The sequence below is a fragment of the Stegastes partitus genome, unplaced genomic scaffold (assembly GCF_000690725.1).
Source record: "Stegastes partitus isolate 25-593 unplaced genomic scaffold, Stegastes_partitus-1.0.2 Scaffold943, whole genome shotgun sequence".
NCBI lineage: Eukaryota > Metazoa > Chordata > Actinopteri > Pomacentridae > Stegastes > Stegastes partitus.
In genome coordinates this window covers 36999-62669 of record NW_007578674.1, presented here as the reverse complement: position 1 = coordinate 62669, position 25671 = coordinate 36999, and the positions used below count along the sequence as shown (strand labels likewise).

The 25671-nt window shown below is 42.4% G+C and overlaps 1 protein-coding gene across 1 annotated transcript in view; it reads left to right on the top strand.

Moving 5' to 3' along the window:
- Window positions 1-25271, top strand: part of fhit (fragile histidine triad diadenosine triphosphatase) — a 231665-nt gene extending 206394 nt beyond the window's left edge. Inside the window, exons 5-6 of the mRNA XM_008294107.1 lie at window positions 8165-8233; window positions 24894-25271. Coding sequence (XP_008292329.1) covers window positions 8165-8233; window positions 24894-24992 — 168 coding nt within the window. The 3' untranslated portion in view covers window positions 24993-25271. The remainder of the gene's footprint in view (window positions 1-8164; window positions 8234-24893) is intronic.
- The last annotated feature ends 400 nt before the right edge of the window (window positions 25272-25671 follow it).

Genomic DNA, 25671 nt, shown 5'->3' with positions numbered 1-25671 from the left:
TTAAGTAATTCCCTTTTATAATCTAATGTCTGCTGGACACCTGCTTTATGAATAATTAAACCCACTTGTAGTTACATTCTTGTTAATTAGAATTTGGTAGTCTAAACTTTAGCTTTCCTCCTTTCATTGGGGTGTACTCATTTTTGCAACATGGTCTTGAATTAATTTTTAGGAAAGTTACTTTTTTGTGTGTGCAAATTAACAAATCTTGTTTGCAGTCAATGGCCCACATTTGTGGGAGCATTTTGTAGTATAGTATCCCATAGAAAATGTTGATTCTAAAAAGAAACTAAAGGTTTTCTGACAAATCTGTTGGGGTTTACTCATTTATGTTGAGCCCTGTAAGTTTGGTTTGCATAAACTAATAGATTTCAGTAACATTTTTATTGCCCAAAATTTGGTGGGCTAATTGCTTGAAGGATTTCTGCACTGTATGCAATGCTTGTGTATAGTTTTCTTTCTAATCTCCTGAGACAACTCTCTCCTTCGCTTCCTGTGGTCCATGTTTAGTGTGGTACACACCATGTCATCAAACAGCACAGTGACTACTTGTAACCCTATAAATAGGTCAGTTGACTGACTACAAGTTTCAAGGTGATTCTAAATTGTCCATAGGTGTGAATGTGAGTGTGCTTGGTTGTTTGTCTCTAAGTGTGGCCCTGTGATAGACTGGTGACCTGTCCAGGGTGTCCCCTGCCATCACCCTGAGTCAGCTGGGATAGGCTCCAGCCCCCATGCGACCCTAGTGAGGATTTAGCGGTGTATAGATAATGGATGGATGGACCATGATACTCACTAGATGTTCTTCCTGATTTCTTTGAAGGTGTATTTCCATTGGAATTGGCATCATGTCTTGATGTGTTCATTCACAAACAATATTTCGCCTTGACAGAACTTAACAAGGGCATAGCTCATAACACAAGTTTTTGTGTTTAAAGGCTATTACTGTGCTGGTAGTACCCCCTATTCATACTGAGGATTGTATTTGTTACCCAGACGCACCATTTTTGGGAATGCTATCTGTCACGGTTTTACTGAGGGAGAACCCACACGCAGACACTAGTAAGGATGAGGAGATCAAAGGGTCAGTGAAGAAGGTGTGTGTTTACAGTATGCTGAGTACCAAGGTACATTATTATATACAGGGATCCAAAACAGGTAGACTGAACAAACCAGGGGAGTGAGCCAGGGAAGGTGAGCAGGCAAGCAAACCTAACAAAAGGCTATGTGACCTTTAGAAACTGAACAGTGAAAACCTAAAAAACACAAAACTCACAAGAGACAAACGATACACAGTAAATACATGGAGCAAACACAGAGATAAGAATCTACTGGGAAGACACAATACACAAATTACCAGCTGAGCAAGGAAACAGGACAGGTGATTAAATACAAGGAGGTAACACAGGGAGCTAATAAACTAACAAAAAAATGTATTGATGACAGAGCTGGGAGACAGGACTAAAAGCTAATCAAAGCCAGGTGTAACTAGTATACAATGTAGCGCTAGGCAAGGAAGGCTACTAGGAATATTGCTGAGGAAAATACAAAGACTGACTAAGTGAATAATGAACAACAAAAGTGACAAAACACAAGGCAGACCAGGCATAGGAAAGGGTGGCTAGGAAAACCAGATGGCTTGTAATGAGTCCGGAGGTTTCGAACAGCGTGGCAGAAGTAACAGGCAGCGAATGATCTAAAGTTACGAGTGGAGGACAAGGCAGGAAACCAGTCAGGGCATGTTTAAAAAGTTGATGACGTTGACGTTTCTCAGGTCTTGATCACTTGCGTCAAAGCACCAGATGATTATGGTAGAATAGAATAGAATAGAATAGAATAGAATAGAATAGAATAGAAAAATTTGTATTGATCCCCATTGGGGGAAATTTACATGCCACAGCAGTATCCAAAAAATATAGACGAGAAAGTACAAGGAAATAACAATAATTAAGTAATAATATAACTATGTACACAAAATTACAAAAAAATATAACATTGGATAAACAGAAAATACAATATTTACACTTAAAAAGAAACAGACTGTGCACATTTGTAAACAGGTGTTAAATTTGTCTGTTTGGTTAACATCAGCCAGTGATGCTGATGTTGTACAGTCCTATTGCAGTTGGAAGGAATGATCTGCGGTAGCACTTCTTCTTGCAGGGTCGATGGCTGAGTCTGCTGCTGAAGGAGCTACTTAAAGCTCCCACAGTCTCATGCAGGTGAGAGGGGTTTTCCATGATGGATGTGAGCTTTGCTAACATCCTCCTATCACCCACGCCCTCGATGGGTTCCAGGGAACAGTCCAGGACAGAACCGGCTCTCCTCACCAGTCTGCTCAGTCTCTTTTGGTCCCTGTCTGTGCTCCCTCCTCCCCTGCAGACCACTGCATAGAAAAGAGCTGATGCCACCACAGTGTCGCAAAATGTCCTGAGCATAGTCCTGCATATGCCAAAGGACCTCAGTCTCCTCAGCAGGTGGAGGCGACTTTGGCCCTTCTTGTACAGGACATCTGTGTTGTTGGAACAGTCCAGTTTATTGTTGAGGTGAACACCCAAGTATCTGTAGGTCTTCACCATCTCGATGTCCAGATTCTGGATGTTCACCTGTGCAATGTGGGGTGTCTTCCTCCCATGGAAGTCAATGGCGATCTCTTGGCATTGAGCTGGAGATGGTTCTGCTCACACCAACTGATAAAGTCAGTGATGACGGTCACTCCCAATCGTCCCCCTCAAATACATGCCCAACGATGAATGTGTCATCAGAGAACTTCTGGCGGTGACAGCTGCCAGAGTTGTAATGTGTTGTAATGTGAAGAGAAAGGGGGAGAGCACTGTTCCCTGTGGGGCCTCCATGCTGCAGACTACTACATCCAACACACAGTCCTGAAGTGCAATCCAGGTGACAGTCTACTCCTGCCCTTTCAAGCTTCCCCCTGAGCAATAAAGGCTGAACCGTGTTAAAAGCACTAAAGAAGTCAAAGAACATGACTCTCACAGTGCTGCCATTGTTCTCCAGGTGAGTCAGGGATCTGTGCAGCAGGTAGACCACTGCACCATCCACTCCAATGCCTGGTTGATACGCGAACTGCAGTGGATCCAAATGTGAGCTCACTAGGGGATGGAGGTTCCTGAGGATGATCCTCTCCATGGTCTTCATCAGATGAGAAGTGAGGGTCACAGGTCTGAAGTGGTTGGGCTCCCTGTGGTGCATTGTACATACAGGACAGGAACCATGCAGGAAGTCTTCCACAGCGATGGGACCCTCTTCGGACTCAGGCTCAGGGTGATGGGGATGGCAGAGATGGCAGAGAGCTGAGGCAGTGTGGAAGGAGAGCTGGCTGGTCGGTGCTTTGATGACTAGCCGGAGGAGTGGAGCAGAATCAAATCTGTTGAAAAACAGATTCAGTTTGTTGGCCCACTCCTGGTCTCATGGCCTCTGCTGTGACCAGAGATGGTTGTGAGGCCTCTCCAGACCTCTCTTGCATTATTCTGTTGCGAGTAGTTTTCCATCTTGGTCTTATAGCTGGCTTTTCCTTCCCTGATCTTCCTCTTCAACTCCTTCTGCACCCTCCTCAGCTCCTCTTTGTCCTCAGATCCAAAAACCCTCCTCTTCTCCTTCAGCAGGGCCTTCAGTTCAGGGGACACCCAGGATTTATTGCTAGAGAAACACCGTACTTTCCTGGTGGGTATGGTGTTCTCTACACAGAAATTTATGTAGTCTGTGATGCAGTGAGTCATGGTGTCGACATCCTCACTGTGTGGGCTGCATAGTACATCCCAGTCCGTGGTCTTGAAACAGTCATGCAGCGCTTCAGTGGCATCCTGAGACCACTTCTTCACATACCTTATGGTGAGGGGTTGTTTCTTCACCATAGATATGCAAATGGGCTGCAGTCTCACCAGGTTATGATCTGAGCAACCCAGCGGGGGAAGGGGGGAGGAGCTGTATGCATCCTTGGTGTTTGCATACAGTAAGTCCAAGGTTTTATTGTCTCCAGTTGGGCGGTCCACATACTGACTCAATGTGGGGAGAGTGGTAGCGAGCGATTTATGATTAAAGTCTCCTGAGATGATGATCAGAGACTGAGGGTTTGATGTTTGCAGCTGGGACACTTCACTATGGATGAGTTCACAAGATGCAGCATCATCAGCCAAGGGGGATGTACACTGTAATTGCAAGGACGTGCGAAAACTTCCTTGGCAGGTAATACAACCGCAAACTAACCACCAGCAGTTCAAAACCCTTTGTGCAGCGCTGTTCTTTAAGGCTAACGTACCCAGCATTACACCATCTCTCATTTACATGTGTCTCTAAAACACATCTCTTCCTTTGTAACATCTTGATAGGGAAGGCTGCTGCAGGTTGTTTTTTCTGAATATTCTCAGAAAGTGGAGCTGCTGCAGTGCCTTCTTCACCACTGTTGTGATGTTGGTAGTCTAGGAGAGATCCTCATTGATGTGTAAACCAGAAGGCAGGGGCCCTTTCCACAAAGTCCCTGTTGACTGTTAGCGGATCAGGGTCTGCCCAGTTTCTTCAAAAGTCTGTAACAGTTCTTTTGTTTTTGTGAAGTTCAGGAACTGATAGTTCTCTGAACACCACATTGTCAGTCTTTGGACTTTATCTCTGTAGGTGGACTCATCTCCTGAGATACATCCAACCATAGTTGTGTGGTCGGTGAACGATGAATGGTGTTATGGATGGGGCACAATAGTATGTGTACAGTGAGTAGAGGATGGGGCTCAACACACAGCCCTGTGGGGAGCCAGTCCAGAGTGTACTAATGGAGAGGAAAGGTGGTTACATATTCTATATGTCTGGGGGTGGTCTCCTCTCATGCTCCTGCACAGTGACCTGTCAGAGACTGGTGAAGGTATTTTGTCTGTGCCTGCTGCATCAAAATGAGCAAAGAAGCACTTAAGTTCCAGTGCTTCTTTGAAAGATTTTGATGTAGTACTGTAGATGTGTAGTTCACATACTTAGAATAATGATTAACAACAGTGAGGACCGCTGCATTACTGTCTGAGTAAGGCCTGGAGGCAACTGATAGACTGACAGGTGGTGCAGTCAGAGTGTATGCCAGTGGAGACTGTGTAGTGGTGGTGACAGCTAGCAGGTGTTGACTTGAGGATGAGCAGAGGAATGTGTGCATGGAAAACAGCCAGGGCGTGGAGTTAGGAGGAGATGGAGGTTCCAGCAGAGTCCGTGACATAAATCTGCTTTGTCAGACATGTACATACAGCATTGGAAAGCAAAGTTTTGCAGATAATTTGAACCATTCACTGAGGCAGCCCTTTTTTTCTTCAGTGGATTGTCCATTTCAATCTGTGCTGTGTGTATGTTCCACCAAAATAAATCTGCTCATCACTATTTTGGTGGAACACCAAAGCTGCATCTTTCATTTTGAGTCATGAGCAACAATTTATATCATATACCTGTAAAGACCATGTGCACTTGAAACCAGATGTTTGCATACACTGTATAAAAAGTTTTTTTCACCGATATTAAATCAGACTAAACTTTTAGATCAGTTAAGATTACCAAAATTATTTATATTTGCTAAATGCCAGAACAATGAGAGACAGATTTTTTCAGAGATTTTTTTTATTACTTCAAATTCTGAAGTTTACATACACGAAGATTACTATGCCTTCAGACTATCTGGGAAAGCCCAGATGATGACGTCATGCCTTTGGAAGCTTTTGACAGGTTAATACACAACGTTTGAGTTAGTTGGAGGCACACCTGTAGATGTATTTCAAGGCACACCTCAAACACACTGCTTCCTTTTGTGACAACATGGGAAAATCTAAAGAAATCAGCCAAGATATCAAGAAGACAATTATGGACCTCCGCAAGTCTAGTTCATCCTTGGGTAGAAGTTCCAGATGCCTGAAGGTTCCATGTTGTTCTGTTTAAACAATTATATGCAAGTATAAACACTATGGGAATGTCCAGCCATCATACACACACCATCACACAGAAAAGAGACAAGTTCTGTGTCCCAGAGACGAACGTGTTTTGGTGCAAAATGTGCATATCAACCTCAGAACAAAAGCAAAAGACCTTGTGAAGATGTTGGCTGAAGCTGGTGAGAAAGTGTCATTATCACCATCATCACTAGCCAGCTGAAGGATCTTCGGAACCAGAAAAAGCAGGTCTTCAGATCTGGAATCAAGGACAAATTGAAAAGGATATCGTGGCAGCTCAAGGAAAAGCTGAGTGATTGTAAGGATGCTTACAGGCGGAAGCTGGAGGACAAGCTTTAGCAGGACAACACCCACAACGTGTGGAAGGGCATGAATGAAATCATGTGCTTCAACATCAAACCAGACAGAGGGAGGGCAGCTCAGACTGCTGAATTTGGTTTTCAATAGATTGAGCACTATATCCCCGTTTTATTGTATATGAGCTCTTGCTGTTAGGTGCATATTTACCTATTTTCCTTTGTGCCCACTAAGATATTGCATCAGGGGCTCATTATTATTATCTAGTGTTTTATTCTGGTCATTGCTACAGCACAACAAAGACTTTTTTTTAGCCTTTTTAAACACTGTCATTAAAATACAAAGCTCCACTGTACCTGTGACGGTTGATCCCAACTTTTCAACAATGTATTCTACAACTTAAATATTGCATCAGGCCCACATAATTACTCAATGTTTTACTCTGTAGTTATTGTTTTCAGTATGACAAAGTAGCCTTTTTTTTTTTCTTTTGATTTTTCAAATGTTATTTTTTTGGCCTTTCTTACAGAGGTAAGTAGAAAGAGACAGGAAAGGTAGGGAGAAGAGTGGGGAAGGACATAAAGCAATTGCGCCGTGGGTTGGACTCGAACCATGGCCGCTGCGTTGGGGACTTTCATCCTCCATATATGGGTCACCTGCTCAATCTGTTGAGCAACTGTTCAACAATCTACATCTACATTTCTATAGGGCTTTTCCTGAACTTTATACTTTACAACTTTGCTCTTAGCCATGTCCAGATTGTTTCTAGATCAGGGTGATGGTGAAGCTCTTAGCGTGAGGCTAATACTGTGGCTCTTCGTCTTTATAGGAATGCAGCTCAATTTTAGGATTGGATGTATTTCATTAAAATGACTCCTGTGAACCAGGTTTTAAATGCTGTTTCTGGTCTTAGTCAGAAGTTTAAAACAAGGCTGGCAGGCCAAGACCATATTGTTCTTAACTCTGCAGAGAGGTGCTTAGACCAGATCCAGCTTGCTCCAGACTTTGAATTAAAACGTATGGCCCATTTTCAAAAGTTCCTGAACTCTGCAGTGAAGCTCTTGTTCTACAACTTACCTGTCCTTAATTCAACCTATGCTCAAAACCAGTAAACCACAACATAAAAACCACTGACAGGTGATGTGAACAACATTGATCCTCTTGCCACAATGCAGTATATTTCTGGGAAACTGGGGTAGCGCCATTTACATGAATGTTACTTTCAAAATACCACCACATTACAAAAAGTGGCTCGGAACATCTCAGGGAACACAACAAGGAGCCCAAGGCATTGACTCAGCCCCCAAACTGTTTGCATCCCAATCCAACTGAGCAGTCATGGTATGTTTTGGGACAAACCCATTCCCCAGAGGACGTGACATGGCAACCCACAGGACCCAAACCAATCAGTGGATGTCTTCTCCTCTCCCTTTTTTTTTTTTTTTTACATACAATTATTCTGTTTCTTTATAAATCCATCACACAGAATTTGTTGTTTCTGCTTTAGTGAATGTTTGCTGTTTCTTTGTTGCTCAGTGTGTGCTTTGCCAGACAAAACAGTTTCTTAGGGACAAACCACATCATCCATGCAGAGAAGGAAATCAAAGTTAACCATACAGATGGCCAAGTTTGTGACAGCAGGGTGTCTGACATCAGACGGGGACCCGGAAGAAGTCAATTAAATCCTTAAAAGCGTGAAAATAAGGAGTCTCTGCGGTGTGCAGGCACCTCGCTTGGTGAAATGCACAGTCACCCTCCTGTGATTTGTGACACAGGAGTAATGCTCCGCTCTGGCTTCTTCAACGTACTGTGAAGTAATGAAGACTCTCTATGGAAACTATATTTGTGACTTCAGTCTGTCAGTATTGTTTCCGCTGGGAATTGTCTGTTTTCTTTACACAGAGCATAACAGCTAAACCTTGTTTGTGTGCTTACAGCATGTCCATGTCCATGTGCTGCCCAGAAAAGCGGGGGACTTTGAGCGAAATGACAGCATCTATGATGAGGTAAGAGGGAACATCCATACTACTCTATGCTTGTTAATGTATGCAAATGGAGCTATTTTATTTTCACTGCCAGACCATACGTAGAAGAGAATAGACGAACAGAATTAACTTGGTCAGTGAGAATCATGGTACTCCAAAAGGTTTATATGTCAAAAGTGCTGGAATTTGTGTTGTCATACAACTCTTGGTGGAAAAGTTTAAACTCTACCACTCTACTCTACTACCACTCTGCAGTGAAGCTCTTAGCAACTGTCAGGTTAGGGTTAGGACTTAAAATGTTTTTCTCTACTTAAACAACTATTAAACATTGTACTTTACATGATGATATGATTGCTGTTTTCTCCCTGTGTTTTCAAATTTATTAAAAATCCCAAATTGAAATATCTCCTAAATATATCCTTCTGTTCTGGAATGCGCCGCTAGGTGGCAGCAACTTCTAACAGCTCCCTTTGCTTTTGAGTTTTTTTTTGATATATTGTTGTCTTTTTACTGACATTACCTGTCAGATTAGGTTTTTCTTGGATGATTTTTTATGCTGAGTTGAAATCTCTGCAACTCAGGAGATTTTTTTTTACATATATTTAGCCTTTTTCACAAGTTGTTATGATGAGTATCCATGGCAACGGAAAAATTGGCTACAACCGTGATCAACTGTTAAAACTCTCCCAAATCAAAATTTTCAGTGAAATACTACATCAAATCCCAGTGGAGTTAAAGAGGAAGAGAAGAGGTTGCAGAGCAGGGGTAAGGCAGAGAGAAAAACGGTGGAGATTTAAACCGTTTCTTCCAACTGTTGTGATGGGTAACATAAGATCGCTAGCTAAAAGACGGTCCATGCAGACCGAAATAAACAGCTGAGCGGGAAGCTGAAGGGAGGTGGTATTACAGTGCTGGTTGATCAGCGTTGGTGCCATTCTGGACACGTCACTGTCAAGGAGAAGATCTGCACAAGAGACATCGAACTGTTAGCTGTGAGTTTCCGTCCATATTATTTACCCAGAGAGTTTGCCTGTGTTATTCTGGTAGTGGTTTATATAAGTAAGGGATAATGCCCGACGAGGTGTCCATTATCAGAAATTAATGGACGACGCGGAGGCGTGAACCGTCCGACGCGAAGCTCCCAAAGCAGGCACAAGGTTTTGAGAGACTGTTTAAAGTTAAGCTCATACTAATAATGTTCATTAATGCCTGTACGTTCTGATTTTACTCTTATGACTACAGTATGTGACTTCTACTTTCACTATGATAAATGACATTTATGTTCAATTCTTTGCATGTTTATATAGCCTGGAGAATCCCAAACAAACGTTATCGTGTTCAGCCCAGACTGAAAACAAAACTAAACCCCACTGAGAAGCCAAACCCGAGTCAGCCAGTAACCGTTAGTGTCGTTAGCAACCTAGCATCATTAGCTGTGTTGTTATCACTACGTCCAGAGATTACACATTTGGTGACAGAATAGTTGGTTTATGGAAAGTAATGACTGATTTTCATGACTTTTGACTTACCTAAAATGTCACTTTTTTCCCGCTTAAATCCAAAGTCCCTCAGATCGAGCTGTCCTCGTCGCTTGGCCGTGGCGCTAAAATCGTAACACCCAGTGACGTGAGGTTCATGGCTGGTGAGGCACTGACTTCATCAGAATCTTATCTACAAATATATGCACTCTACACAGTAGCATATTTGCCATTTGATTGGCAGCAGTTTACGGGTTATGTTTCATATCTGCATTCTTTAGCTGTAGCACACAAAACGCATGTTTCTTTTTTAAGTTATTGTGGTCTTACCTTTACCTTTACCTTCTGGACAGAAATATCCGTCACTTTTTTGTAAAAGTCTCCTTATCTTCCTTCGCTGTACTTGACTTGCTAACTGTATACCGTACCTAGTCTAGCTTGCTGTCACTCTGCAGCCGCAGTCACAAGAAGCATGTCTGGGATCAGAGCGCCCCCTGCCATGAGGCAAGAGAACTGCCTGCCTCACTGGCTTCTCTTCCAAGCATTTGAATGGGAAATTGCGAAAATTCAGCAATTTTGAATTTAAAAATCATCAGGCTCTGCCTCACTTGCCTCCCCTGACCGCACGTCACTGGCAACACTGCTATTTGCGTTACTATGCCGCTCACTGACGTTGATGAAAAAGAAAAAAGAAACGTTGTGTCACATTCGCACGTGCCTGCTCTCCCACAGTGTCTTACTCAAAATTGATTATCAACAGAGCAGATGCGCACACAACTTGACGGCCTAAAGAACGGTCCCTTTGAACGCAAATCTCCCTAAATATTGGAATAGTGGTTATATTTCCATTGTCAGAAATTCAGAATAGTTGTAATATTTCCACACTGATTGGTAAAAATGGCTGGGGATGGAAAGGGGGGATGACCGTTTGAGAGGGGGAATGTTTTGTTTTTTTTTAAGATTTATTTTTGGGCTTTTCCGCCTTTAATGATAGTTCAAAGTGAAAGATAGACAGAGAAACGTGAGGAGGAGAGGGGGAATGACATGCAGCAAATGAGCCGCTGGCTGGAATCGAACCCGGGCCACTGTGTCGGGGACTATAGCCCCTGTACATGGGTCGCCTGCCCTACCCGCTGAGCTTGCCAGGATGATTTTTAACATTTTTATTTCAGGGGGGTGCCATCTCCCCTCAACCCCCCTCAACTCGAGCACTGTGTGTAGATGAATTAACTCAGTAAGATTAGCTTTCAGTAAACACATCACAGCATTCACCATATTTTTCAGACTAAGTCACCAAATTAAACAGATCACAAGATACATACATTAGTCTGTGTGTCTCCAGTTGTCTTTTTGTTGTTTTTTTGATTGCATCAACATGAATGACAGGATGCATAACGCTGTATACAGATACAAACGTAGCATCACCTCATTGTGACGTTAGCTAGCATGCTACGCCAATGTATGATAAATTCAAACTCTTTGTCTCTGGATCAGAACTCTTGGAGGTCATCTCCACGGCAATGGCCGTGTCTCATCACCAGCATCAGAAAAGGAATCTGCAGCGCTACTGCGCACTCTGCTGGCGCAACAGGGAAACTTCCCTGAGTTAACGCTATAACGCCATTTACTGTGTAGTGCAATTTATGGGTGTTACGTGTGTAAAAAGGAAAGGGGGTCGAATGGTTTCTGAAGGGAGTGTATGAACTGAATCCTCGATAACTATTAAAAATCTCAGTCTCTTTTAAAGGCATTCAAAAGTTGATAAGGCGTGGGTACCTCTTTTCCTGGCTAGTAGCACTAGAACACCACTTCTTCACGTGTTCGACTTTACTCCTACTAGACATAAAGTCCAAAAAATAAAATTACACTGTTGTATTTGTCCATTTATCATCTCTTACTGCATTTTTCTCTCACTGGCGTTGTTCGTTGATGAACAGACTCCTGTGTGTTACTGCAGGAATATGATTCACTGCAAATGAACTTACTCACCTGTGGTCCCTAATAACTTTAATTAAACATCCTAGAAATGAGTTTGAACAAATATCAGTGGGCTCTAAAGCCCCCCGGAGCCAGAATCTCCAAACAAATGAAGCGTAGCACTTCAATAAGAAAATAATGAACATGCCTTGCAGGCAGTTTTAAATTTCAGTGTGACATTTTGAATTTGTAACAAAAAATGAATATCAGTGACTAGTGTGTTCAGTATGAATATTCTAATAACCACCTCTAATAAAAAGTCACGCCAGGAAAATGAAAACTTCTTTTTGGGTGCTTTTCATAGTGGTTCTTAATAGTTATTCTAAGTCATGAGGAAAATAGCATTTTTAAACATATCCCTGGGGTTAGTTGTCCCAAAATTCTCAATTTTAACCTGGCAATTACCAAGTGCGCGATTTAAGAGGAAAGCTGCCACCAACAGGCGTGTCTGGTAGAGTGATTTCACTACTGAGGCTACTTAGTTGAGTCAACTATTAGAAGAAGCGGGGTAGGCATTTGGATTAAGGCAGTTAGAAGCTAGGTGAGTTTCCTCGACACCAGCTTAAGCAGTTTTACAGAATCCTATTTCGTCAAGGGTCTGTAGGCAAGTAGAACCTAACCCTAGAAACGGAGAGCTGGGGTTACGGGGTAATACCGGCGTGGATCAACATGTTTTATTTCAACTACATTAATTTCATCACGTTTTATTTCAACAAACATCAGCCACAAATGGTTAATCAATCAATGGGTTAGAAGTTAGCTGCAGTGTGTGTTTGTTTTTCTGATTGTGTGTTCCTGTGTGGTAGTGATTGAATTGGTGTTTTATGTATCCCTTTCTTTTCATCCATGCCCGGCAGAAATGTTTCACAAGTGGAAAATCATCTCAGTTTTATGTTTTTTACCTGTACAGTGCACCTACAGGGGACACGAATGCAACCTAGACTCTCTATAGAGGAACTTGATGAGCGTGGGAACAGCTTGGCCAGGGCACCTTCCCATTTACCTGAGCTATGTTAACACCTAGACTCTCCAACAGGCTCCTATGAAAACCTCCAAAACAAAAGCCCTCAGTCGAGCTGCTGTTACAGAACTTCCTAGTGCTTGGAGTGTCGGCGTAAAGAGGCGGGAACCCGACGCACATTAGGCACCGGAATGAGTGTAGTGGGTCCTCTTCTCCTCTTTTCTTCATACTCCCCAGCAATTGCGGAACTGGGACAATCGCTCTTACGCTCCAGATTATTTCCACTTTTGCACAAGCTTTCTGCAATATACAACTTGAACGTATGAAGCCTCATCTGTTCCTCCTTTCTCATTTCTCTGCTTCTGCAATCTCTCTTGTTGAGCAGCCACGCAGTTACAATGGTCACGTCAATAATGTCGAACATCTTCGACCTGATTTTGTTGCGGTACAGTGCGATGAGAGTCCAGCAGATCTACCACACCAATATTCTTATTGTGCTCTCTCACCACAGCAGAACAGGGGACTGCTTGCCATCCCACCTCTCAATCTCGGTGACTGGGTGTGCTTCAATGTTATTGCTGAGAAGACTGAACAGTTATCATACCACTTCACAGCACAAAAGTGAGGGTAATGGACTTGTTGGTGTCACACTGAATGGCATATAAATTACTGCTGTACAACTACTTCTACATGTCTTCAGAAGAAAAAAAAAATCTTAAAGTATTCATAGGGGGAAATGGTATTGTCTGATTTTGGAAGTGCTGGCCTGTCATTCTGGGTAATCAGTGGTGTTGGCACTGTGAGGTGTTCTCCGCCGGGGTAAGCATGTGACATCATCTTCATTTTCCTCTTCATACACAGACTCATTGTCATCAGACAGGCCATCTGTTTTCGAAAGAAACCAGGAAGCATAATATTACAATAGGTTATATACCTCGGATCACCAACTGACACACACACACACACACACACACGTATGCGCGTAGACACACATTCCTTACATACAGTAGGTTACTCTATTGACTGAAACCTGAACTCCTAACTCTCCCTCAAACTTGATTGTGGGGTCCACTCTTCCTCAATGTCACTCTCCGCAAGCTCACTATCCTCACTGTTGGAAGGAATAGTCCAAAATGCTCAATCATGTTCCTTACACCGATAAAATGTTTGTGCATCCATTTCCTGTGAGCAGTTGTAGACAGTACAGAAAAAAGAAAATAGCTAGTTACAGTGATAACTATGCATCCCTGCACATCTCTATCCATCAGCATGTTATTGTTCAAATGAAGTGGTCTAACTGCACAGTGTTGCACTGAGGCAACAAATTGAAAATGACCAGTTTAGTATATAAATAAACACAAAGTGTCTTTACTCAATCAAATATGCTTCTTCACATATTCATTCACATTACAGACATTATACAAAGTTATTAAAATTTAACATGTTGGGGTGCCGCTATAGCTCACCAGGTTGAGCTGGCGTGCCATGTATAGGAGCTACAGTCCCCGACGTAGCGGTCATGAGTTCGAGTCCAGCTCAAGGCCGTTTGCTGCAGGTCCCTTCTCCCCCGACTTTCCTGTCTCTCTCTCTCTCTGTCCTATCTGATAGAGCCAAAAATGCAAAAAAAGTGAAATTTATCTTACCTTCTGCTAGTAGTGTGTCCAAGCAGGCTATGGTTCCAAAAAGGACTGACCCTCTCCCAGACCAAAGGTCAAACCCGCAATCACCTCAAATTTTATTGGTCACAGACTTATCATCAGACTTTTAATGTAATGTTTTACTTACAAAAAATTAAAGGAGTGGTCTGTGGGCCATAATTGTGTTTTGTTGCCTGAGGGCAACACCATGCCATAGAGCGTTAATACCACCATAGATTCAAGCTGCTCTTGTTGTTGACTCTAAATGATGTTAACTACATAAGTAAATCAGTAGAGAATGGTCTGGAGAGTCCATGTCTCCTCCTCTCTGTACTCTGCCTCCTCTGGGAACACTGGGAACTCATGCTTGTGATTGTAAAACACAGTGTGATTTCATGTTTTATTGATTTCTGCATTTTCTCAGTGACTTTTTCTGCCTATTTACTTAAGGTTTAGACACATGTATCAAAATATCTCCTGTAGTTTCCCTTTAGCAAGGCACTGTAGTTGCTACATGCAAATATACTACTGTGATGTGAATAAGTATTTCCCCCCTTCCTGATCGATTCTGTTCATATTTTTCACACTTAAAAATCATCAAACTAAGATATTCATATTGATTTAATATGACACAGAGACAACCCACAAAGCACAAAATGCGTTTTTTTAGAAGATGTATTTAAAATGTATCACCCCTGTGGAAAACTGCCCCCCCCCCCAAAACCTAATAACTGGTTGATCTACTCTTAGCAGCAACAACTGCAGTTAAATGTTTGCAATAGCTTGTAATCTTTTACATCGTGGAGGACATGGAGGAGTTTTGGCTTATTCTTCTCTGCAGAATAGTTTTAATTCAGCCACATTTTATGTTTTCGATCATGAACTGCTCTTTTAAGGTTTTACCACAGCATCAGTCCTTTCCAGACTTTGACTCAGCCACTCCCATACCTTAATTTTGTTCTTTTTGAGCCATTCAGAGGTAGACTTGCAAGTGTGCGCTTTGGGCCATTGTCATGCCACATAATGCTTTGGTGCTTGAGTTTTAGGTCATGAAGTGATAGTCAGATATTCTCGAGAACAATTTTCTGATTGAGAGCAGAATTCATTGCTCCATGAGTTGATATGTGGTCCAGGTCCTGTCAAAACAAAGTAGCCCCAACTATCATACAACCACCACCATGTTTCACTGGCAGTATCATGTTCTTCTTGTGAAATGCAGTTTTAGCTTTACCCTTTATGTAACTGTGTACTGTGTCTTCCAAAAAGCCTTTGACTCGTCAGTCCAGAGTTATTCCAAAAGTCTTGTGGCTCATCTCAATATTTATATTTTTTTGCAAATGCCAGATGAGCATTCATGTTCTTTTTAGTCAGGAGTGGTTAGTACCTTGTAACTCTCCCAAGGATGTAGTTTTTGCCCAGTGTCTTCCTTATTGTGGGATCATGTACACTGACCTTAACTGAGGTAAGGGAGGCCTGCAGTTCTTTTGATGTTCGTCTGGGTTCTTTTGTGTTCTCCCGGATGAGATGTTGAGGCACTCTTGGAAAAATTTTGGTAAGGCCCCTGGGAAGGTTCACCACTGCTCCATGTTTTCTCCACTTGTGTATATGGCTTTCACTGTGGTTTGCTGGAGTCCCAGAGCCTTAGCAACGGCTTTGTAAGACTTTCCAGACTGACATATGTCAGTGACTTTGTTTTGCATCTGTTCTTGAATTTCTTTAGATTGTGGAATCATGTGCTGCTTCTACTTCACGATGCCAGACAACTTCTATTTAAGTGATGTTTAGATTCAACAAAGCTGTCTTAACGACTACCTGCCCATTTCCCTCACCTCTGTGGTGATGAAATGTTTTAAAAGACTGGTCAGAAACTTCATCACCTCCTCCCTACCTGCCTCCCTGGACCCTCTACAGTTCGCATACCGGCCAAACAGATCCACAGAGGATGCCATAAATCACCTGCTACACACAGCCCTGGCCCACCTGGACACTCGGAAGGGGAATTATGTGTGAATGCTCTTCGTGGACTTCAGTTCAGCGTTCAGCACCATAATCCCCTCCAGACTGGTCACTAAGCTGCAGGATCTCGGACTCACCTCCTCCCTGTGCAGGTGGGTCTACAGCTTTCTGACCAGCAGACCACAGGTGGTTCGAGTGGGGAATCACCTGTCCCCCTCACGCACCCTGAACATCGGTGCCCCCCAGGGCTGTGTGCTGAGTCCTCTGCTGTATTCACTGTACACTAATGACTGTCTGTCCACATCAGCAACAGCAGTTTCTGTCAAACACCATCATTAAGCTTGCTGACGACACAGCAGTGGTGGGTCTGATCTCCAACAACGAGGAGGACTATTTAATGAAGAATAAGGATGAACCAGACTTGTGGAGGTCCACAATTCTCTTCCTGATTTTTTTTTAAAGATTTTCCCATGTTGTGCCTTAAAATACATCTCCAGGTGTACTTCCAATTAACTCAAATGTTGTCAATTACCCTATCAAAAGCTTCCAAAGCTATGGAATGATCATGTGGGCTTTCCCCAGTAATTTGAAGGCATAGCAATCTTAGTGTATGTAAACTTCAGACTTTGAAGAAAGTCGGAAAAAAAAATCTCAAAAAAAAAATCTCTCTCATTATTCTGGCATTTGGCAAATATAAATAATTATGCTAATCCTAACTGACCTAAAACAGGAAAAGTTTTTTTCTGATTTAATGTCAGATAGTGAGAAAAAAAGGTTATGTGCCTTTTATACAGTGTATGTAAACTTCTGGTTTCAACTGTGTATTGATTATAGCGCCTGTGGTAGGCTTGTTAGCTGTTCTATAGATGTGAATGGTGCCAAGGTCAGGATGACCTCTCAGTCACCCTGTGAGGTCACTGCTTAATGAAAGCATGTCCTGTCTGATGTATAGGGTTGTGCCCTATATGCTGTTCAACACCAATTTGCTACAGCAGAAAATGGGGTTGCCTGAGGTTAATCAAGTCCAATTTTTCTCCCTGTCCTGTCTGATTTTTCCTTCTCCACTTTAAGGAGTGTGTACTTGTACATTCTGTTACTCCATATGTATGAGGAATTCAGTGGTTCAGTTTGTATTGTGTTTTGCAGTTGTGTTAGTGTGGTCCTGTTGGCAAAATAACGTGCTTAGCTATAAGAAAACCAAATGCATTGTTCTTTTGGATTTCCCTGATCACTGTCAGATATATTAAGACAATAGTAATAGTTGATGGCCTTTTATAATTGCAGTTACAAATATTGCTTTACAGTCTTCACATTCAAGTTACATTCCATAAAGTTAAGTCAACAACAACATATTAAAATATCAATACTAGCTTAGTAAGCGCATTTCTGAATCACACAGTATTTATCAGCTGGTGGAGTTGTCACTTTTTATCAAGATGGATCTGTTGTCATACAATGACATGCAAGCTAGATGCCTATTATGGTTTCATCCACAGCACTTTTAGGATTTGCCAGTTATGTTGATTAAGCCTTTGTCACAACCGGCCATGCGGGCTCCTACGGCCTGTCTGTGTCCAAATTTTGGATCGTACATGCCCAGCAAGTCCTTCTTGTGAATTTTCAAGGTCGCAGGCAGCCCATAAGCATGTACGGAGGGTTTTGGACATGTCCAAAAAATTCTACGAATTCTCTGAGAACAGCGACACCACCAGTATAACTTGCTCCCCCTGCAAGGAGTTTGCAAGTGAGACGTGCAATGTTTAAGCTACCATGGAAAGAAAATCTGTGGTTAAAGACACACACCTCACACAATGAGGGAGCAAGTGCCCCTTGCATGTTAAGCCCGGCGCACGCACTCAAGACTCATAAACAAAATCAAACACACGGTGGGCGTGTGTCACATATGTGTCACCCCAACACCAGAAGTATAAAAGGCGTGCTCACGGCGGCTGCTTGCGTTTTGCTAGTGATCATTGAATGTTCAATGTCTCCTCTCCGCTCTTTTCCTGCCATGTCCTCTCCTCTCTTTGTGCTCTGTATCATTGTCTGGAGATAACAAATGGAATTGAGAGTTATGCTAGCTAATGTTATATCTCAACAGTGGTGGTAAAATGATCAGCCTCAAAAAGACTAATCAAAAAACTTTGATTAAAAAATAAAAATGAGGAAACAAAACTAACAGCTGCCAAGCGTGATGCCATAAGACTCAAATAGCTCTCCACATATTGCTTATACACAATGTAAATGTGCACAATTTAAAAAGAAATAACTGTAACTGTAATGATGCAAACATCATTGCATTAGTGATTCAAACAAGTAATGGATATACCATATTATAATCAGCTTTTTATTCCTTTAAGTAAACCTACCTTTGCAAACAAGAGTTCATTTTAATGTCTGAAGCAGCGACATGATTTTCTATAAATCCATGTGAGAAGATAAGAGAGTACAGTCACTTTTGCTTTGTCTTCACTGTTTCTGAACTGAGCGTTTTCTTGTTATCACTTAAGAGTTGGTTAAGTTACTGACTGTCCAGCCTGATACACAGAGACAAGCTGAGCAGACTGACACCCTTTTTCCACCAAAATGGTTCCAGTGCTAGTTCTGTGCTAGTGCCTGACTTAGCACCAGTTTTTTTTGTGTTTCCACCTCCTAAGCACCGGCCCCAGGCTCTCAAAACTGGTGCTTAGCAAGTACCAATACTTTGCTGGACCAGAGCTCCAGCTAAGCACCAGTACATCAGGGGCTGGGGGTGGGGTTATCGTGACCACCGAGAACGATCAATGAATGGGACACACAAGTGGTGATTTGTGTTGTTTTTTGCCAGGATGTCACTGGTCGGATCACAAATGTATTGGAATGAGTCCCAGGACATACACAGGTTTTACACAAACTGTTGCGCCCTGAAATCCGGTACAATTGTGTCCCACCAGTAGCACCACAGTGGTGGAAAACAGGACTTTTATAACTTCGGTGTACTGCTGTATTTACGCTGCGGTCGACTCATGAAAAACCGAATGCACCTACATGCGCTGTTTATTCCACTCATAGAAAAGACAGCATGAGAAAAACTCAGTTTCACTTTGGACAAATGGCATTAGAACGCCCTGGTTTACTCTTCTTAAAGTAATTTTTGGTTGCGCACCGGTCTGAGCACCGCGGTCACCAACAGCCGCTTCCCCAGCCTGCAATGTGGGCGTTCGGGGAACATCAGTAAATTGTAGCGTCTTTCTCTAAGAAAATGTTCAGCCGGTCATATGTTTTGCCTGTGACAATGTGAGAAGTGCAAACAAATGAGAAAGTTGGTCACACTGGTGAAAAAGTTCGTCTGGAGTCCTGTGTGGACTTTTGTGTGGCGCGAGCGTTGTTTGGTAAATGGCTACGTATGCGGTAACATATAGCGTGGCCCTAACTTGGCTCCCTGTCGATGGAAAAGCAACCTGTTCTTAGGTTGGAACCAACTAAGCACTGGTCCTAGCACCAGCACAGCACTAACACCTGGTGCTTCTTGGTGGAAAAGGGGTATGACAGGAGCTGGACACATACACGCACACATACACACAAGGGATGTTTTGAGTCCACCAACTGGAGCACTCTCCTTTCCTCCTCTGATGACCTCAACGAACAAGTGGAGGTGGTCTCATCGTACATCAACTTCTGCGAGGAAAATATCATCCCCTCCAAGACTGTCACCATCTTATCAAATAATAAACCCTGGGTCACCAAGAAACCAAAGTCCATTATCAATAAGAAGAAATGGATCTTCTTCTCAGGGACAGATATGGAGAAGAAGGAGTTTAACAAAGAGGTCAAGAGGGTCGTTAAGATTGCCAAGCTCAACTACAAGAACTAAGTGGAGGAGAAATTTTCTCAGGGAAACCTCCGCTCAGCTTGGCAGGGCCTTAAGAGAGTGGCGGCTGTGAACTTGACCACCAGCAGCAACCCGGTACAGCACCCCAGTATCTCTCCCCAATGACCTCAATTTCTTTTACTCCAGATTTGAGACCAACAACTCCACTCAGCTAGTGGACATCAGGTCGAACCTCAAAACTGGCAACCCCCCCATACCTTTCCTCACCACAGACGTAATGATGGCTCTTAAGAGGTCTAAGGCCAACAGCACACCTGGTGTGGAAAACATCAGTGGCCGAGTCCTCAGACACTGTGCCAACCTGCTAGGAAGTGTTTTCCAGAACCTGTTCCAGATTTCCATCAGCATTGGAATTGTTCCCAAGTGGTGGAAACACTCCACTATTATCCCAATTCACAAGAGGAGCCCCCCCATGACCCTGAATGACCTCCGCCCAGTGGCGCTCTCCTCCCAGGTGATGAAAGCCATGGAGAGGCTAGTTAAACAACACATTCTCACCCTGACCAATTCACAGCTCGACCCACTCCAATTTGCATACCAAAGACACAGAGGTGTCAATAATGCCAAAGCCGTCATCATCGACACCATCCAGAAACACCTAGAGCGTCCCAACACATCTGTCAGGCTCCTGTTTGCAGACTTCTCCTCCGCCTTTAATATACTGCAAACCCACATCCTCGCAGAAAGACTCCACCAGAACTTCAACATGTGCAGTCAGCTCATACTCTGGATCTTGGACTTTGTCACTAACAGAACACAGCAAGTCCGGATCAACAATAACCTCTCTGATATCCTCACCACCTCCACTGGCTCCCCTCAGGGCTGCATGCTTTCCCTGCTGTTCTTCATACTGTACACTGATGAGTGCAGATCCACACAACCCAGCTGTCACCTTGTGAAGTTTGCTGACAACACAGTTCTCCTGTCCCTCCTGGTTGTCTCTATCTGTTGGCTGTGACATTCCAGTGACTCAACTAAACTGTGCTATAAACCAATAATTCTGGACCGACCAGAACTCATGCACCACACCCTTCCTATACACTGTTTATTATTAATTCTAGATTCACATTGCACCTTTGTACTTAATATATAATATTCTATTTTATTGTACTTTCTGCACTCTTATAATCCGTCCATCAATCCATTATTTATATAACGCTTAATCCTCACTAGGGTCGCTGAAGTCTATCCCAGCCGATTCAGAGCAAAGGCAGGGGACACCCTGGACAGGTCGCCAGTCTATCACAGGGCTACACTTAGAGAAAGACAACCAAGCACACTCACATTCACACCTACAGACAATTTAGAATCACCAATTAACCTCAACATGTTTTTGGACCTTGTGGGAGGATGCCGGAGAACCCGCAGAGAAACCCAAGTTCCTGACAGCAACAGTGTTGAATGTTGCCAAATTTCAAATTTCAAGAACTTCTGCAGCACACATTTCTGAAGACATTAATACTGATAGAAAGCTGTCTGCACAAGTGCATCACAGCTTGCAGTGTATGGGGCTACATGACCACAGATGGGTCAGAATGCCCACGCTAACCCCCTTTACTGTAAAAAAAAAAAAAAAAAAAGCCTACAATGGATAAGTAATGGGTAAGTCTCCAAGTCTGCCACTAATTACATTTCATATGTGCTACAAAGAAGGAATTTGCAGTAACACACAGAAAGCAAGAAAAATCAAAGAATCCATTTAGTGACAATAAAAGTTGTTGCCCCAAACTGTTTACATTAACCGGGCATATACCTATAAAATAGATTCCAGCTGATGCTGGGCTTTTGAGGCCAATGCAGATGCCAATTGTACAGAGAGAAAAGATGGGGGAAAATATATATATATATTTTGCTCTTTGTCCCGACTTGCCCCTTAGGGGATATTTGTTTTGAATCCTCTCACAAAGGGTCACAGCAATTATATACAGACTGTAACTTCAATGAGATAGAATGTCTGTGATGGGGAATTGGTTACCTTCTGGCTTTGTTTTTATGCAGGAAAATTTTACAGCTCATGAATTCTGGTTTAATAGTATACCACACGTTACCACTAAGACAGCAAAATAAAATGTCAGATCATTACTTAACTTGTGTTTATAGGGACACAAACTGACCAGTGCCACATATTACACTATTACAGTTTTCAAGAGTCATCTTTATATGGGCTTTCATCCACAGTTCTTGAACAAAACAAAAAAGAAAAAAAAAAAGAAGCACAAATTGTGACAATAAAACAACTGACTATTTAACAGATTTCTTTCCCAGATGAAAAACATGTGGACTATATTAGGATTAGGATTATTAGGGCCCAGGCACTATGGTGCATAGGACCCTCTTGAAACTTGAATTATTTCTTCTTCATGGCCACAAACAATCTCATTTTTGAGGGCCTAAACTTGCTCAAGAATTCATGAAAATTTACATACACATCAGAACTGTTGAAAAGTTTGATATTTTATGATTTTCGTGAATGTGTGTCTCAAAATGGCTCCATAGCGCCCTCTACAAAATTTGGAACAGCTGCTATGGGCAGAATGTTTCACCTACATGTACGAAATTTGGTCGGCATGTGTAGCACATATGGATGCACAAAAACAAAAAAGTCAGTGGGCACTATACCCTAAACCCAACAGGAAGTCCACTATTTGGATTTTTTTGTGAGGTTTTTGCTTTTTTTTTTTTGTCATTTTCAAAAGCAAACTCTTCATAGGAGATAATGCCAAGACACCTAAAATTTGACCTATACATACAAAAGGCCCTCATGATGAAAAATCTTCTATTTAAGTCTTTCGCAAAAGTCAAAGGGTGTGGCCATGGCAGCCCCCTGAAGTTTGATAATACGTCATCAAAAAGGAAGTGCTGTCTAACAACCCTGTACATGCTCCAATCTGCCTCAAACTTTCCATGTTTGATCAGTGTGCTGCCCTGATCACGTCCATATGCCAATATCCATTCACAGACACAGAGCCACCTACTGGCAACAGGAAATGACTTGTTTTACACTTTGACATCCTATTATTTGCCCGTTGACCATATTCACTTAAAATGTTGTGACATAAGCCTTGACAACTTCATGATAACTCGTGGAGAAAACAGTGCGTTTACGTCAAACAGTGTGTCTGTGACAGTGCGGCAAATTTTGATGGCATGACAACTTAAATGTTTATATCTCAGCTGCACATGGCTGAACCGTCACACATGATTGACAAGAGTCCATGTCTGAAGTCATCCACACTGTAAAACTGACTCATAGTCATAGCACCAGCTATTGGTAACAGGCAGTCTGAGGCATAACATTTGCAGACACACAATTGCTCCAAACTTTGTGATATCATCCTTGAAATTGGTCAGCTAAATCTCCCCACCTTGACAATGCTATGCTACAGTATGAAGCTTTTGTGTTTTCATGCAATGAGGTCACCGTGGTGACACATCTTCGCCGTGACACAGGAAGGACTTTTTGACAGGAATGCTCATAAAGTCACCAAAATTGGCATACGAGTCACTATTGGCTCAACGACAGACAATCTCTGCTTGTCTGGCAAAATGGCTCTATAGCGCCCCCTGCAGCAATTTATCTATTAGCCCCCGCAGTACGTTTAACCTACATCTACGGAATTTGGTAGGCATATGTAGCACATCAGGGTGCGCAAAAAAAGCCTCTTGGACCCATACTGTAAACCCAACAAAAAGTTCAACATTTTGAATTAACTGTATGATTTATATTCAAGAGCGAACTCCTCCTAGGGGCTAAGTCCCAGAGAGCTGAAGTTCGGTAGTGTGTAATGTACACCTTGAAGGTAAAAAGTTCTCAAAGGTCTGCATTTCATTAACGAGTGTCGCTGTGACATCCCTCTGATTTGTGATCATTCGCCATCAAAGAGGAAGTGTGTCTAACGACCTTGTACATGCTCCAATCTGCCTCAAACTTTACATGCTTGATCACAGTCATGCCCTGATGAAACCGATATGCCAATATCCATTCACAGTCATAGCGCCACCTGCTAGCCATAGGCAAGAACATGTTTTACACTTTTATGTGCTAATATTAACCGTATCAGCCTCAAATGTGGTGACGTGAGTCTTAAGACGTTGATGATGACTCATGGTGAAAATTGTGAGTTTTTGTCAAACGGCGTGTCCGTGGCAGCCCTCTGAACTTTGATGCGTCGCCATAAAAGAACAAGTGCTGTCTCCCTGCCCTCTGCATGCTGCACTCTGCCACAAACTTTACATGTTGGCTCCCAGTCCCACCCTGATGATATTCTCATGCCATTATCTTTTCACAGTCACAGCGCCACCTTTTGGCAATGGGAAGGGACACGTTTTACACCTGTATTTGCTATTATTTGCCAGTTGACCGTACCAACCTCAAATGTGGTTAAGGTTATGATTATGTGATTGTCACTTTGCACAGAGCGCATTTCTGCCACAACCCTGATGTACACCTCACCTCGACATGCGTCACGTCTGACGCGTGGAAGTGCGAGGGCCCGTTCATCACTGCTTGTAGCTTCAATGAAATTTATGTTCACATTTCACAAAAACATGTCTTGGTTGTTGTCATGTTTGTACACGAGAAAATTGGTCACTGTAACAGTTCCTGCTGTACATACTATCCTTGAGGTCTCCTCTTGACTCACTCACTTGATGCGCTCATCTTTTCAAATTCTTTTCAGAGTTCAGGTGATCATTACCCAGCAGACATTTCACACATTAAGTCCATGTTAACACTGAATAGAAAACTGAATAGAAAAACAAACTAACTTTGTGCTGACATTGCACTGTTTGTCTTTTGCAGTTGCAGAAGCATGATCGAGAAGATGAGGACATTCCCTCTAAGTGGAGATCAGAGGAAGAAATGGCAGCAGAAGCTTCAGATTTAAGGAAACAACTCTAGACATAAAAAATGGTAAAGGAGATAAACAACCTATGCAGTTTATATCTTTTAAACTGCATAGATAATATTATTGGACTATGGTCTGGCCTAAAATATCTCACCAATCACTAGATTGAATGTCATTAAGCTTTGTACGGAAATGTGACACCTCTGGTGTCTGACTTGTAGTGCCATTAATAGATCAGGGTTTTAACGTTTTCTGGAAATATTTAATAATGAACACTATTTGTGTAAAGGCATACAATTTAAAACAAAATTAAATGGTGAGCAGGAAATGTGTTCCAGAGTCAGAGTTTTCCTTTGGTGCCAGCGTAAGGGGCGTTTGTCGAGTGAAATAGCAACTGAGACAATTACTGGTTGGATTACTATTGTCACCAAAGCATTCAGACTCCTTCACTTTTGCACACTTTATTGCATTATAACTTTAGTTTAAATAAAAACAATCACTATTTTCCCCAACAATCTATGCTACATCCATGTGTTCCATCTATGTTTACAGAAATTTCTAAACATATATACACTGTGTGCACAATTATAAGGCAAGCGATTGTTTTGACCATATCATCATTTTATCCGTAATTTTCCAACTCCAAGCTGTACAAACTAGAATTTGTGTAACGAGGGAAGTTGTGGCCTCAGGAGATCAACACCCTATATCAAGGTGTGCATAATTATTAGG